This window comes from Protomyctophum parallelum (genome assembly GCF_964188405.1).
Source record: "Protomyctophum parallelum genome assembly, chromosome: 3".
NCBI classification, from domain to species: Eukaryota; Metazoa; Chordata; class Actinopteri; order Myctophiformes; family Myctophidae; genus Protomyctophum; species Protomyctophum parallelum.
The window spans coordinates 35,601,805-35,617,229 of NC_139698.1; the positions used below are offsets into that span (position 1 = coordinate 35,601,805).

General features: G+C 42.5%; 1 protein-coding gene across 1 annotated transcript in view; it reads right to left on the bottom strand.

Moving 5' to 3' along the window:
• cobl (cordon-bleu WH2 repeat protein) overlaps nucleotides 1-15,425 on the bottom strand; it is a 100,430-nt gene that overhangs the window by 73,999 nt on the left and 11,006 nt on the right. Inside the window, 1 exon segment of the mRNA XM_083761113.1 lies at nucleotides 3,404-3,592. Coding sequence (XP_083617239.1) covers nucleotides 3,404-3,592 — 189 coding nt within the window.

Here is a 15,425-nt window from a genome sequence, read left to right on the forward strand (position 1 = left end):
TGTTCATTCCATACCCAAAACTGTGTCGCAAGTGGGTGCGTGCTGTCGCGTGGTGTGAGTGTGTGATTCTGATCTGTCATCTCGGCGCATGTTGATAATATACACACACGCCGAAGAACTGCGAGGCGGAGGTGCGAGGGGTGCACTGCCCGGAGCAGTGTGGTAACCAGGTCTTCATCACCACACTACAGAGGGGTGTGCTGCCAGAGCAGTGTGGTAAAACAGGTCTTCGTCACCACACTACAGAGGGGTGTGCTGCCCGGAGCAGTCTGTGGTAACCAGGTCTTCGTCACCACACTACAGTGAGGCTTCCCTCTAAGCTGTGGGGGATAATGGAGTCGTTTGGTCATGAATTATAACCTCACAAACACTGGATTTTGTCTCATTTTGAGCATAAAAAAGAGTAATAATCATGCACGCTGGGCAAATGCACGTCAGATCCTTATGTAGGCTGTCTAACATGTGAGGTAAAAAATAAATAAATGAATAGAAATATATCTTTAAATTTTGGAATAAATGCCAATTAATCAAATCTCGTAATCTTGTGGATGGCACAGTGGAGTACAAGTAGCTATTCACTTGCTCATCTCATTCTGGCACAGATTCGGTTAAAGGGACACTTCACCCGTTTTTGCAAAAAAATATACGTTAATGACGTTTAGAAGCTTTAGAACACTTTCCTGGAGATCTTTATGTGTGTAATATGTGGTTTTAGATATTTTAGATTATAGCAGTGAGCCTGTTGTCTCTGATTGGCTCACTTCCTTCCTGGACTACATGTTGTCTCAGTAAGACAGCTCTCCCCCTATCCACAAGGAGGAGCAGTGCACCAAAGAATTATGGGAATTGTAGTCCAGGAAGGTAGTGAGACCAGTGTCCATGACATCAGAGACAACAGGCTCACTGCTACAATCTAAAATAACTAAAACCACATATTACACACATAAATACCCCCAGGAAAGTGATCTAAAGCTTCTAAACGTCATTAACATATATTTTTTTGCAAAAAGGGTGAAGTGTCCCTTTAAGGTTGGATGAAAACCAAATTCTGGCCTGCTTCTATGTATTGTTGTTTCTGTTTTAGAAAACAGTATTTATTTTATTTTACAGTTTTAGTTTAGGCTAGTGTTTGTACAGTATCACTGGTGTTATTATTAAGTATTACTAAGCATTATGCTTAAAGTCATAAATTACCTAATGGCTGGTTGTTATCAAGAGGGAACAGCCCATGTGTGTATCACCTGTTTATGTCATCTTATGACACCTATTAACCAGTCATGAGTCATGACACACCTGAAAGTCAAGGATCAACTGTTATCACTGGCTGCTATCAGAAAATGTGTCACATACACAGTATTTCAGCACGGTGCCCACGGTATTCAACTTTATTTACCATGATGAACCGTGGCCAGAGACTACGCTGCCCATCCCTTGTCAAATAAACAAAAAGTGATATACATAGTACCCAAGGCAAGGCTTAGACCAAAATTTTAGGGGAAACTTTTCTCAGAGTAAATAAAGTGAAAGTGAATTTGGGAAAGTATATACATATATACGTATATGAGACAAAAAGGGACCCGTAGGAGGTGCAAGTCTAGTTAGCAGGCATTGACAAGACATCAAAAAGAGAAAAACCTTCCAAGGAAGGGACAGCACACTCCAGGGAACTTATTTATTAGCACGACACGTTTTGCTGTGAGCTTCGTCAGGTGCATAGCACTCTTTTTGATATATATACACATTTTAGAGGAAAAAAACAAAAGTTAAACAAAAAGTTGCAATTTTTTTACTAAGAAAGCTTCACCTACGAGTGCAGTCAAAGAATATTTAAAGTAAATTTAGAGTTTAGAGAGTACAGAGTACTGTATTTCGGCCGATGGGCCTTGAGTCCAGAGCGACATATGGCACCCGCTAACCTACATTGCATGGTCATTATGAACAGAGCCCCTTGTTTTCTATGCCAGGATGGTGTCCCTGATTTTCTGCCCCAGAGGACAGAACCTTATTAGGGGCAGAGAGTGACGACAGGTCAGCTTTGCATAAGTCCTCTCCCAGGGACAAAGCTCGGAAAGGGATCATTTCACATGTATGATCTTGCACACATTCCTCAAATAGACCCAAAAACCAACAACGTTTGATTCGTTGTCTCTCAAATCACAGATGGGGATGAATCGTATCACTGCGTTGATGGTACAGTAGCTAGTTGTCGGTTTAGCTGTCCTTGAAATAACCAGAATTACTGGCTCTTTCAGAAAATAGTGAAGGTGTAAAAACAAAAGGCAAACAAAATATGAATACCGGTAGGTATCTACAGATATAGATATACAGCCACTGTATCTACCTACCTTCATGCCTTAACTACCTGTCACTCCAAAAAGCTTGCTCAAGTCCACCTATCCACATTGTCTGACCATCAATCCATCAAGCGTTTTTCATTTCAACTGTGATTGTTACAGTAGGCAATGTCAGCAATTTGCAAAATATTTCATTTTTTTATTAGCTAAATAAAATCTCAAGACTGAAAATGTAATGATGATGTTTTAGGCAGACCAGCCGGTGAAATCATGACATTTCTGACCATTCATGTTTCTGGAAGATGTTTCTAAATTTGTATTCTATTCCTTGTTTTGATCACTTCAAATACTCTTTCATCTTAAAATAGCTAATGACCGATAATAGCCAGTCTAAAAGCTCACAACACGTCGCACTGCGACGTGTTGTGAACTTGTAAATCTGCTGACACGCTGGCTTCAATGGAATCCAGATGAGTGAAATCAGTTGTGGCGACTGAGATGTGTGGTTAATCAGACTAATCAATTTAGACATGTGGGGTGGGGGGAGGGAACTGTGACGGACATTGTGTATTTGTTTTTTTAACTGTATGTAATGTGTTTTATTTTCGTTTTATTTTTATTTTTGTCATTATTATTTATTTATTTTGTTCTGTATTTATTTATTGTTGTCAAAACATTTCATGATAAGATTTGTTTGTATTTGTGCTGCCATGGGGATGTGGGGGGGAAATATATGTAAATTGTTTTGAAAATACTTCTTTGTACTGTAAAAGAAAATCAATAAACATATGTTTAAAAAAAAAAAAAAAAATTAGACAATTGTCAAAATCTATTAAATTTTCTTTTGCGGCAATTCATTAATACATAATAAATCTTGAAAAATTATATACCGCTATTTAGAAAATGCATGCTTCTTGATTTGGTCTATTTGGAGGACTGTGGTTGGTCATATAATCAAAAGAATAATTGATTGAATAATTCCAAAGCATACTGTATAAGCAATGGCTGCAGCCCTGAATGTACAGTATTATAAAGTATTCTACACCCGTGATAAACATGGAGTTTAAACGGTACAATCAAAGTGTGTTATCACTTGTTATCCCCCTCACCTGCCATCCTCGGTAAGTGTAGCCTGGTATCCATTTGGCAAGGTGAGGAGCACCTCCACGGTGGCTCTTAGGACGTTCTCCTTGGTGTCTGTGCCTCCTGTCCCTCCCCCATCAGGCACAGCGTTTCTGAAGATGTGTCGTGGGGCAGGTTCAGGGGGTGGAGGGGGGGCTCGCGGCTTCATACTCCTCCTGGATTGAATTGAAAGCAACATTATTTATTAGGCGATGTTGTGTCTGTCGGGCAGAAACCTCTTATCTTAACATATTGTGTTTATTCATGAACTAATTCCCTACTTGATCATACTACAGTGCCACACAAAGGTTTTTGTTAAGAGATTATATTAGAAAGTAGATTTGAAATGTTGATAGTAGCATGGACTCCACAGGATATGCCCTATGGCCTATTGGCCTATACTTTTGGCCTATAGAGCGTCGCAGTCCCACCCCCTTTCAGAACAACGAGTGGCCCAGGAAATAAATCCCAATGCATTTTTCCCATAGGCATTTCTTAAAGTATTTATTTAAAGACGGTTACGCCGCGGACAAAGCCAACTCGGATCGTGACAAATCATGACAATGAACACAATGTTTTGGGCCAATCAAATAATTTATAAGAAGAAAAACAAAACAAATAGTGTTGTCTCCTGCCTTTATTTTCTTCTTTCTAATGATTTGATCGGCCCAAAATATTGTGTTCATTGTCATGATTTGTCACGATCCGAGTTGGCTTTGTCAACGGCGTAACCGTCTTTAAATAAATACTTTAAGAAATGCCTATGAGGAAAATGAACAGCGATTTCTTTTCCGGGTCTCTCGAGGGGGCGGGACTGCGACGCTCTATTGGGTCTGTCCCTGGGTCTGTCTGTCTGCCCCTGGGTCTGTCTGTCAATTGTCCAAGCACGAAAATAGCTTGGTTTGTAACCATTTCTCAACCATTTCGGACGCAGGGTGGCTCACCGGAACCGGGCCAGCCTCCTGGCTGAAGAGAGCGCAGCGCCCTCTCTTTATCAATCTCTCTCTCCCAACACATACACACGCGCGCCCGCCGCCCGCGCACACACACACACACACACACACACACACACACACACACACAGAGCGTCAAGTGGCTCTGACATGTGCTCCACGAAAACAGCTGATATGCGAGGTCATCAAAAATGCTTCCCAATGTCTCTGTAAGCTTGCTGGCAGGCTGCTAAGACGAGAGTGTAGCATGCTCGTTAGCTGTCTCTCTTTCATTAATTTGTTCCACCTGTGTAGGCTACTCTCAGAAGCGCATTGAGTGTGTGTGTGTCACTGTGTTTGTGCTTTCTGCTGCCATGCAGGACTTTCAAATTATTGTAAACACTACATGAACATAGTACTCTTATTATGCATATCGCATATTTTCGAGTAAAATAATAATACATTATTTAATATATTAAAAAAAACGAATGGTTCAAGCCCATTAATTAAGATTCAAGTGCCAACCCTAACGAGCGAACATTCGAACCCTGAATGTTCTGGGACAGCCTTACCACACGGTAACTCTGTAATTTCTTGACCGTTTCGGACGCGGGGCGGCTCGCCAGAACCGAGCCAGCCCCCATGGCACGTTCCTGGTGGTCTGGATGTTCCAGGGACCCCCGGGGACCCCCACATGGTAACTCTGTAATTTATTGACCGTTTCGGACGTGGGGCGGCTCGCCAGAACCGAGCCAGCCCCCATGGCACGTTCCTGGTGGTCTGGATGTTCCTGGGACCACCCCTGGGACCCCCACATGGTAACTCTGTAATTTCTTGACCATTTTGGACGCAGGGCGGCTCGCCAGAAACGGCCCGGCCCCCTGGCCGCATTTCTGGGGGTCTGGATGTTCCAGGGACCCCCGGGACCCCCACACGGTAACGCTGTCATTTCTCGACCGTTTTGGACGCGGGGATGCTAGCCGGAAAACGGGCCGGCACCCTGGCCGCGTTCCTGTGGGTCTGGAACTTCTGCGGACCCCCGGGGACCCCACACAGAGTTGCACCACTCACTTCACACGGGTGTGATTTTTAAACAACCAATAAATAAATAAATGTTTGTGTGGCCACATACTGTCTGATACTACCAGCTATTGTGTTTACTTCCCTGAAAAAACTATCTAGACCCATAATTGTGGCTTAAAGGAGTAGGTGAATGATTTCCATATTAGTTAACCAGTACAATACAACCGTGAGAAAGGTGAAAGCAACTCATTGATTCCAATTAAGATTCACGTCTGAATAGAAATGCCTGCCCTTTTTGCATTCAGGTTTAAACAAGTGTTCACTGAAGCTACCTATCTATCAGTGAACATTGTTTACTATCATACACATTACAACACACAAGAACAAAAATATGAGGTCACACACAAATAAAAAATCACACCCATGTGAAGTGAGTGGTGGAACTCCGTGTGTGTGTGTGTGTGTGTGTGTGTGTGTGTGTGTGTGTGTGTGTGTGTGTGTGTGTGTGTGTGTTAGGCTGCACAACAGTGACACTTGGTTGTGAAAACCAACCAAAAGCTATTTTCGTGCTCGGACACAGCCAGCCAGGGACAGACACAGGGACCCAGGGACACACATACAGTGGTCGAGGCACACTGTCGCACGTTTTCGGCTGCGCACAGCAGCTGCGCACAGTTTTTAGACAGCTGGTGGATGGAAAAGAAGCTCCACCTCCGCGCCCGACTGACGCGACGGACAGCTTCCCGGACGCGCTCTCCTCCGCGTCAGTCGGGCGCGGAGGTGGAGCTTCTTTTCCATCCACCAGCTGTCTAAAAACTGTGCGCAGCTGCTGTGTCCAGCCGAAAACGTGCGCGACAGTCTGCTTGCGGCCATAGCTGGCTATAGGAGTGGTTGCACGGTTGCACCATTCAAAAATCTGTGTCTCATATGAGGGCTATGGGAAGTTCAGAAACCCACCGCCCTCCAGTGACATCATCGTTTCTTTTTTTAAAACAAGAATTTTACCAGGTTCTTTAGCTGCTGGTCAAACACAGCTCATAAAATGTACTTATATTAGCAACCTAGCCCTGAAAATCTCATTGGCCTCGTCTGGCTGCCCTCTGGCCAATGGGACAGCAACCAACGGCATGAACACCACAGTCACAACACTACACTACACAACGCGCCTCGTCTCGCTGCCCTCTGGCCAATGGGACAGCAACCAACGGCATGAACACCACAGTCACAACACTACACTACACAACACGCCTCGTCTCGCTGCCCTCTGGCCAATGGGACAGCAATCAACGGCATGAACACCACAGTCACAACACTACACAGCAAGCAACAACCCATCGTCTGCACGCCATGAACAGTGTGGAAATGAAACGCATGCATGTGGAAATTAAACGCACGCATGCATGTGGAAATTAAACGACAGCCAAGTGATGTGGACATTCACCAGCTACCACACGTCACTTTTATTTCTCAACCTGCACAAATGTGTGTTGTTCGTCTATTACATACATGCCTCAGTCATGTGCCGTTTGCGCTATGTGCATACATCTTTGAAACTTCATTACCGTGAGTTTGTTAGGTCTGCTATGTACAATAAACATCTAACCACGGCCGCAAGGTTAAAAAAAGGGGGGGAGGGGACAAATGCACAACGGACAGCGCTTGTTTATCATCCTATCCTTGTTCAAATATACCACCATTTAGGTCGACATCATGCTATAACTTCATGTGATAATAATATTGCAGCAGCAGCCTACTATACTATGCCAGTCAACTGTCTTCCTTCCGTGTGCATTGTGATGGTAATAATATGTCTATATCATTTCTTGTATTTAAATATTTTGATTTTTATTATCATGAGAATGATGGCTTCCATTATCGCATTGCAACTTTTCAGGAATAGAAAAACTGCAGTTTCTATTCGCTTGGATTCCCCATCAATGATGTCACTGGTGGACAGGTTTCTGAACTGCCCACAGCCTTACTATGAGACACAGACAGAGTAGAAAATAATTGTGGCATTTTATCATGGACCAATTATATGAAGGTAGGTTGAAAAGCGGTGAAGTGGTACTTTAATCATATCACCTGTAATCTATTAATTTATGGTTTAATTGAGTGAAATAAGTATTAACAAATCAATAGTACAATTTTCACATTAATTGGTGTAGTTTTTCCCAGTGTTTGTTTACAATATGACTAATGAGATTTGGAATCTGTTTGAGAGATAGATTGTGACATCCTCAAAACAACTACCGGTATTGACTAAAAAGGATACTGTAAGCTTGCATACTGTGTTAGCCTCGCGGAGCCAGACACAGACTCTGGCTTCACAGTGGTATATTAGTATCGCAACGCGAGGCTAATACTGTGTACAGTAGCTTATATTATAAACTAAAGTGGTAAGTTTGAACATACCTAAACAACCACTATCTCATTCACTGCTGTACTGTCCATAAAAAAACAAATCTCTTAAGTCAGTGCTCAATCAAAGTGCTCTGTGTCATCTGTACTGATTTGTCAAAACTGTACTTGATTTGACGTTAAACAAACACAATACAGCTTGCAATGATTAATATCTGTTCTATTCTATGTGTGCAGCAATTCAGCACACCCCAACCTATCTTCTCTAAATATTAACTTTAGATAATAACATTCCACTCACATCAATAACAGTCCTTGTTTTGTTGATTAAGTGTTCCAAAAGTGTCATACATCAGTCTGTTTACAGAACCAGGCCAAAGGATTTTCGACTCCAAGCGCATGTGTGTATGTGTCTAGTGCAAAAGACTTTAGCTTATTCCGTCAGCTTGTAGCATATGTTTATTCCATCCTTTAAGACATTTCCGCTTAGTCCAATGAAATGGAGCGAAGAGTGAAGGAGGAATGCCCATGAACATAGCAGAGTTAGTGGACTCTAGCCTGGCTAAAGTTAACAATTAACTAAGTCGGATATCAGCTAACTGCAGCACCAACAGTGTCATTGACCCTTTATGCAAAGGAGAAAGTGGCCCCTGTGTGCAGATCATTGTGCCATACTGATAATCACTGTTGGGACATGGATCATATTTCAATTATCATCTAATCAACACAACAGATTTTCTGTGTGGAGTTTGCATGTTCTCCCCGTGTCCCCTAGAATACCGGATGACTCGCCCCGGTGCTTGCCCGTTTTTCCTCCCGGAATTGTCACCAGTGAGGGGGATAACTTTGTAATATGCTATTGGCTGTTTGTATTCTTTTTGGAAAAATATAAAAAGATACTCCTGTAGAAAGGCTATATTAATTTACTTATATTGACCCTATAAATAATTTAGTATTGTTTAGTATATGTAAGGTTTTGCACACTCAAATGTTACCTCGTCAGATAATCCCCACATAGCCTACAACAACTTCTGTGAACAGACTTCAATGTAGTAGCTTTTCCTAAATTATATTTGTACTTAGGCTGTCTGCTGTCATGAAAGTTTATAGTTAGAGAAATTCAAAGTCCAGCCGTCTGCTGTCCAGCCTCTCCCACCCCTCACTGGGGAAAATTCTGGGAGGAAAACAGAAACGGGGCGAGTCATCTTGTTACCATCCCCTATAGGTACACAAAAAACATGCCGTAATCCTGGTGGTAATGCTGCCTCCCCCTGGTCAACTGAGGAGCCTGATGGAGGGGAAAGGAACTGGTTGGAATAACATCCACATACTCCCCCCTGTCAGGTGATAAGAAGCGGCCTGCTCACTCCTCATGCATTGAAGGAAGCATGAGTTCAGTTCAGGGTTCTCCCCAGGTTGGCAGAGGGAGAGTAGCACCCAGGATTACAGTTTAGGCCAGGGGTACTCAACTGGCGGACCGCGGTCCGCGACCGGACCGCGGACCACCTCTTTGCGGACCACCCAAAAAGAAAAAAAAAAAAAAAACAATTTGCTGCAAAGGCCCCCAAAATGTCCCCCAAGGGCCTCCATAATTCTGGCGCGCGCAGTGTGGCCTGCCAGGGCGTATAACTCCCAGCCTGATTTGGAGTTCCACTCCGGGCCTGCACTCTGCACCCCATTATTGGTTGGGTGGAAGGGGATCTGATTTGTATAAGCTTGGCTTGACCATACTAAACGGGCATAGAGCCCCGCTCTCCGAAGGACGCCGCGCATGGGACCGGACCTCGGTCTTATTAAAAAAATAATTGTGGACCTTCATCATTTCTAGTTGAGGACCCCTGGTTTAGGCAAATGGTACCGGGTGAAAGAAATTTGTTCCAAAATTGTGGGATAAAAAAAATGTAATTAAAAAAACGCAACAGATTATTAATTATCATTTTTCTCTCATTGTAAATCATTATGAATAATCCACCAGTGACATCATTGTTAAGCAGATTTTTCTAAACAAGATTCTTTTAAAATATATATTCAGATTTTTATTTATGAGAACGATGGCTTCCATTTTCGCATTGGAACTTTTCAGGAATAGAAAGCCTGCAGTTAGTAATAGCTTGGATTCCCCATCGATGATGTCACTGGTGGACAAGTTTCTGAACTGCCCACAGCCCTCCTATGAGACACAGAGTAAAAGAAATGGGGTTATTTTATCATGCTAATTAGTGAGGACCAATTATATGAAGATAGGCTGAAAAGTGGTCCTTATTTTGGAAGATGTGTAAAATCCAGGAAGGTGCTACTTATCCAGGGGATAACGTTTGATAAAAAAGAAAAGATAGTGACCATGGTGATCTTGTTATGGGAACAACAATCTGCCTATAATGTTTGTAGGAAAAATGCATAGCAAGTGTTAAAAAAACACCAGGATGATGGCCAGCAGTGTGCCGCAATTCATGTGTTTTCTTTAACCCTTGCTATGTATTAGCCATACAAATAAAGAGTCTTTTTTAAACAATCTAAATTTGTTTTTGTACAACTGTGATAAGTTGTAAAGTTGTAATAGATGTTTACTCGAATGCCATACAGTAACTCTTATTCACTAACTTCATAAAACAAAACATCAGTAAAGAAATTCTAATGGAGTAATGTAACAAAGATATGCCATACATACTGTAGTACTACATACCGTAGTGTGTATACTTTTCATTTGTATGGACTCACCGTTAGTCAGCACTCAGCATACATGCATTTGTGTGGTGTGAGAGAGTTTGTGTTTTTGTCATCATCTCAGTCTCTCATGCACGCATGGATGCACACACACACGCACGCACACGCACACACACTACATGTACACACACGACATACAAAGAGTCCTTTACGAAAAGCTTACTCTCCCACAGAGTGGAGTGGGACAAGGTGAGAGCAAACAGAGTGAGAGAAATTGAGAAAGTGTGTGTGTGTGTGTGTGTGTGTGTGTGTGTGTGTGTGTGTGTGTGTGTGTGTGTGTGTGTGTGTGTGTGTGTGTGTGTGTGCAAGAGAGAGAGAGAGAGAGAGAGAGAGAAAATGAAGAGCAGGAAACTCAGATTCTCCGCTGGCTGTAAGAGCTGAGACTCCACAGTGACTGGGTTACAAATGGGCTGACACTGAACCACGTACACACACACACACACACACACACACACACACACACACACACACACACACACACACACACACACACACACACACACACACACACACACACACACTCACGTTGCACACACAAGGTTACAAATGGACATTTCAGAACCACACTGTTCTTTCCACTCGACAAAACAGCGGCAACCAAGAGAACTATTATCTGTTGGCTTCTCATTGTAACAGAAAAGGTTGCTCATCTAAGCCCTTGAGTGCTCTTCAGAACACCTAAGTTGTCACTTTTCTTTATTTTTAAAGCGGTATTGAACATTGGTAGAACCTTGGGTTGTATAGCTACCTGAGGATGATATACTGTAATAATTCTACATACTCTTAAAGGGACACTTCACTCTTTTTGCAAAAAGAATATATGTTAATGACGTTTAGAAGATTTAGAACACTTTCCTGGGGGGTCTTTATGTGTATAATATGTGGTTTTAGATATTTTTTATTTTAGCAGTGAGCCCAGTGTCTCTGATGTCATCGACACTGGGCTCACTTACTTCCTGGACTACATGTTGTCTCAGTAAGACAGCCTTCCCCCCTATTGACAAGGAGGAGCAGTGCACCAAAGCAATATGGGAATTGTAGTCCAGGAAGGAAGTGAGCCCAGTGTCGATGACATCAGAGACACTGGGCTCACTGCTAAAATCTAAAATATCAAAAAACACATTTTACACAAATAAAGACCCCAGGAAAGTGTCATTAACATATATTCTTTGGCAAAAAGTGTGAAGTGTCCCTTTAATCATCTTTCTCTGTTTATGTCTGTAGGTCTTATGTGAAAAGTCTAACTAAACCTTGGTTGAGGACACCAACCACTAGATGTCACCAAACTTTCTACAGCTGAACAAAGACAAGACTCAGATCCTTAGTATGCGATAATGGCAGGATACCCTATTTGAATTAACTTTATCTGAACCCAGTGAGCACTGTAGGTCACAAACCTGGCTGTTAGTATGGATGCTGGAGATCTTAAAGATGTAGTGCTGTGATTTTTTTTCCAGTTTCTCACGTGTTTAAGAGGTGACAGTACTTCATTAGACCCATTGGTGTGGTTGTTATGTGCAATGATGTCTTCCCTTTGTATTTAGGGTTTTTAGGGCTGAAACCTCGACAGTCAAACGTGCCAATGAAAAAAACAGTGATATAGTGACATCACAATATCACCCCCTCCCTTTATCATACAACAACAGCTGTGGGTGCAGCTTCAGTTCAGGTGGATCACCACCCATCACCACCCTCCAGGCAAACCAGGCATACTTAATAAACTGGTGGGCCGCATGTCCACATTTTAACAAATACGGTACACTTTCTTGAAAAAAAAGTCTTCCTTATAATAATACATGATGATCAGGTTTTACGGTGGGAAAAGATCACGGCACTCCATCTTTAACCACTTAAACCCCATACTTGCCCCCTCCTCTCAACCTACTACCCTTTCATTTTTAGTCTGATGACTCATACAGAGAGAGACAGACGGACAGTGACTAAACTGACACATGGAGGGCAGGAGACGAGACATAATATCGTCGCTGTCAGGTGGAAACTTTATTTCTAAAACCGTTACCTTTCAGGACATGGAAAATAAATATAATCAGACTTTTCAAAATATTAATTGTCTTTTCAAAGTTGAAAAAAATAGCTAAAATAACAGAGCTCACAAGCTCAAGATTGGATGATGACATGTTGTGAGCTTGTAGATAGGGAATTTTGTTCTAATTTTGTGCGACATTATAACATAAGAATAAAAGACGGTATTTGTTTATTTTCTTCTACAAAACAATAATGTGTTTTTGTCATGCAATGATGTTGTGCAAAGAAATTGTGAAAATGTCCAATCTACAAACTCACAATGCGGCGCATCGCGAATCTTGTCACTGTTTTGTTTATTTATTTATTATTGATTGAATCCGGTTCGATTAACAAATAACGTTGTTGTTTACCTGTGTGTGTGTGTGCGTAAGTGCGTGCGTGTGTACCGGCTTTGCCAACTAAGGTGCCCATATATAAATTACGTGTTTTGAATAGTGGGCCAACAGTTATCTTGATTAGATGTGATTAGATGTGCAAAATCGTGCAATTGAATAAGTCCTGTTTTCAAGTAACACTTGTTGAAAGTGTTGTGTGACTGTGAGTCATGTGACAAAGTATAAGTTAGCCTTCAGAGATGCACATGCCAACTACTCAAACTAATATTAGCACATTAGAGCAGACCTCTCTGTTTATAATAGTCCAGTGTTTCCCAAACGTAGGGTTGTGACCTTTGGGTCACGTTAATTTGGGTTGTGAGAAGAAGACAAAAACATTACATTAAATAAATAAATAAATACATAAATCGGAATGCTTCATTCTTTTTAAAGATATTTTTTTGCGGCTTACGCCTTTATTGATTTTTTAAGGGATAGAAAGTAGGCTGACAGGAAACGGGAGAGAGATGGGGGGATGACATGCGGTAAAGGCCGTGTCGGGTCTGGGAGTCGAACCCGCGGCACACCGCGACTGGATCACCAGTCCGGTGCCCAGACCGTTACGCTACGGCCTGGGCCGAATGCTTCATTAAGTGATAATTTTATTTTGTAAGATTGGATCCCAGGGAGACACCAGGGAGAAATATTTCACTTTTGGGTTTCCCTGATCTAGTGTATGAAATACTTTGAGGTATTACTCTGCGAGGACAGAAGAGGACAGCATATAACTGTGGAAAGAAACAGTAACTGACTGTCTGCCTGCATTCTTCCTAGCCATGGAAACGCTGCATAAATGTTCCTTCTGTGGAAGGCTCTTAGGAAAATAATGGAATATATTACTGCAGGTTCTTCTTTTGGAGAGTGTTGTATAAAGAGACCTGGACTGAAGTTGGAGACAGAGTTTAGAAGAGTGGTTGGAGCTATTCTGTTTAGACATAAACTAATAAACTTATATGTCAAATCCTATACGGGGAATTCCAGTCGTTATTAATTACATTGTGTGACATAAAACCAAGGCTTCCTTTTTTCTCTACTAGTATCAAAGATTAAATGCTTGTAAGCTTCTTTTTGGTGTTATAATTATAAATCTAACTAGTTAGCTTAAAACACCCTTAGAGCTGTTATTGATCTCCTACCATTTCATTCATGTGTCTAAAGAAAACATTTATGGAATGTTGTAAAGTAATCATTACCCTGTCGCCTACAAATTCAGCCTCTACATTTTGCAGACGGAAAATATCCAAGCAAGTCATGTGAAGCATCTGATCATCTCCAGACTCCAGTCACTGATGTCCCAACTCTAAAGATATGCCCCCATGAGGAAGTAACACATTAATAAACATTCATATAAAGTGAAGTTGTTGAAGCGACGCACAAGAATCCCTGAGAGAAAGACAGAGAGAGAGAGAGAGAGTCTGTACCTCAAAATATTGTTGAAATAATAATTTAATATGGCTGACAGAGGCATACATTGTCGTTGCAATGCATTGTCGTTGTAATGCATTGTCGTTGCAGTGCATCTGCTATTTTCAGCAACGATTTTTGGTGTAGAGGGTAAAAAGGAGGGGACCAAGTATACTGTGTAGACCTCGGTCACAGGGTTTAATTGGTTGAGTCAGACAGTCGGATATTAGACAGAGCACCAGACAAGCAGGGAAACAGACAGTCAGATAGACAGACAAGCAGGGAGACAGACAGTCAGATGGACAGACAAGCAGGGAGACAGACAGTCAGATAGACAGACAAGCAGGGAGACAGACAGTCAGATAGACAGACCGTCAGACAAGCAGGGAGACAGACAGTCAGATAGACAGACCGTCAGACAAGCAGGGAGACAGACAGTCAGATGGACAGACAAGCAGGGAGACAGACAGTCAGATAGACAGACCGTCAGACAAGCAGGGAGACAGACAGTCAGATGGACAGACAAGCAGAGAGACAGACAGTCAGATGGACAGACAAGCAGGGAGACAGACAGTCAGATGGACAGACAAGCAGGGAGACAGACAGTCAGATAGACAGACAAGCAGGGAGACAGACAGTCAGATAGACAGACCGTCAGACAAGCAGGGAGACAGACAGTCAGATAGACAGACAAGCAGGGAGACAGACAGTCAGATGGACAGACAAGCAGGGAGACAGACAGTCAGATGGACAGACAAGCAGGGAGACAGACAGTCAGATGGACAGACCGTCAGACAAGCAGGGAGACAGACAGTCAGATGGACAGACAAGCAGGGAGACAGACAGTCAGATGGACAGACCGTCAGACAAGCAGGGAGACAGACAGTCAGATGGACAGACCGTCAGACAAGCAGGGAGACAGACAGTCAGATAGACAGACCGTCAGACAAGCAGGGAGACAGACAGTCAGATAGACAGACAAGCAGGGAGACAGACAGTCAGATGGACAGACAAGCAGGGAGACAGACAGTCAGATACACAGACCGTCAGACAAGCAGGGAGACAGACAGTCAGATAGACAGACAAGCAGGGAGACAGACAGTCAGATGGACAGACAAGCAGGGAGACAGACAGTCAGATGGACA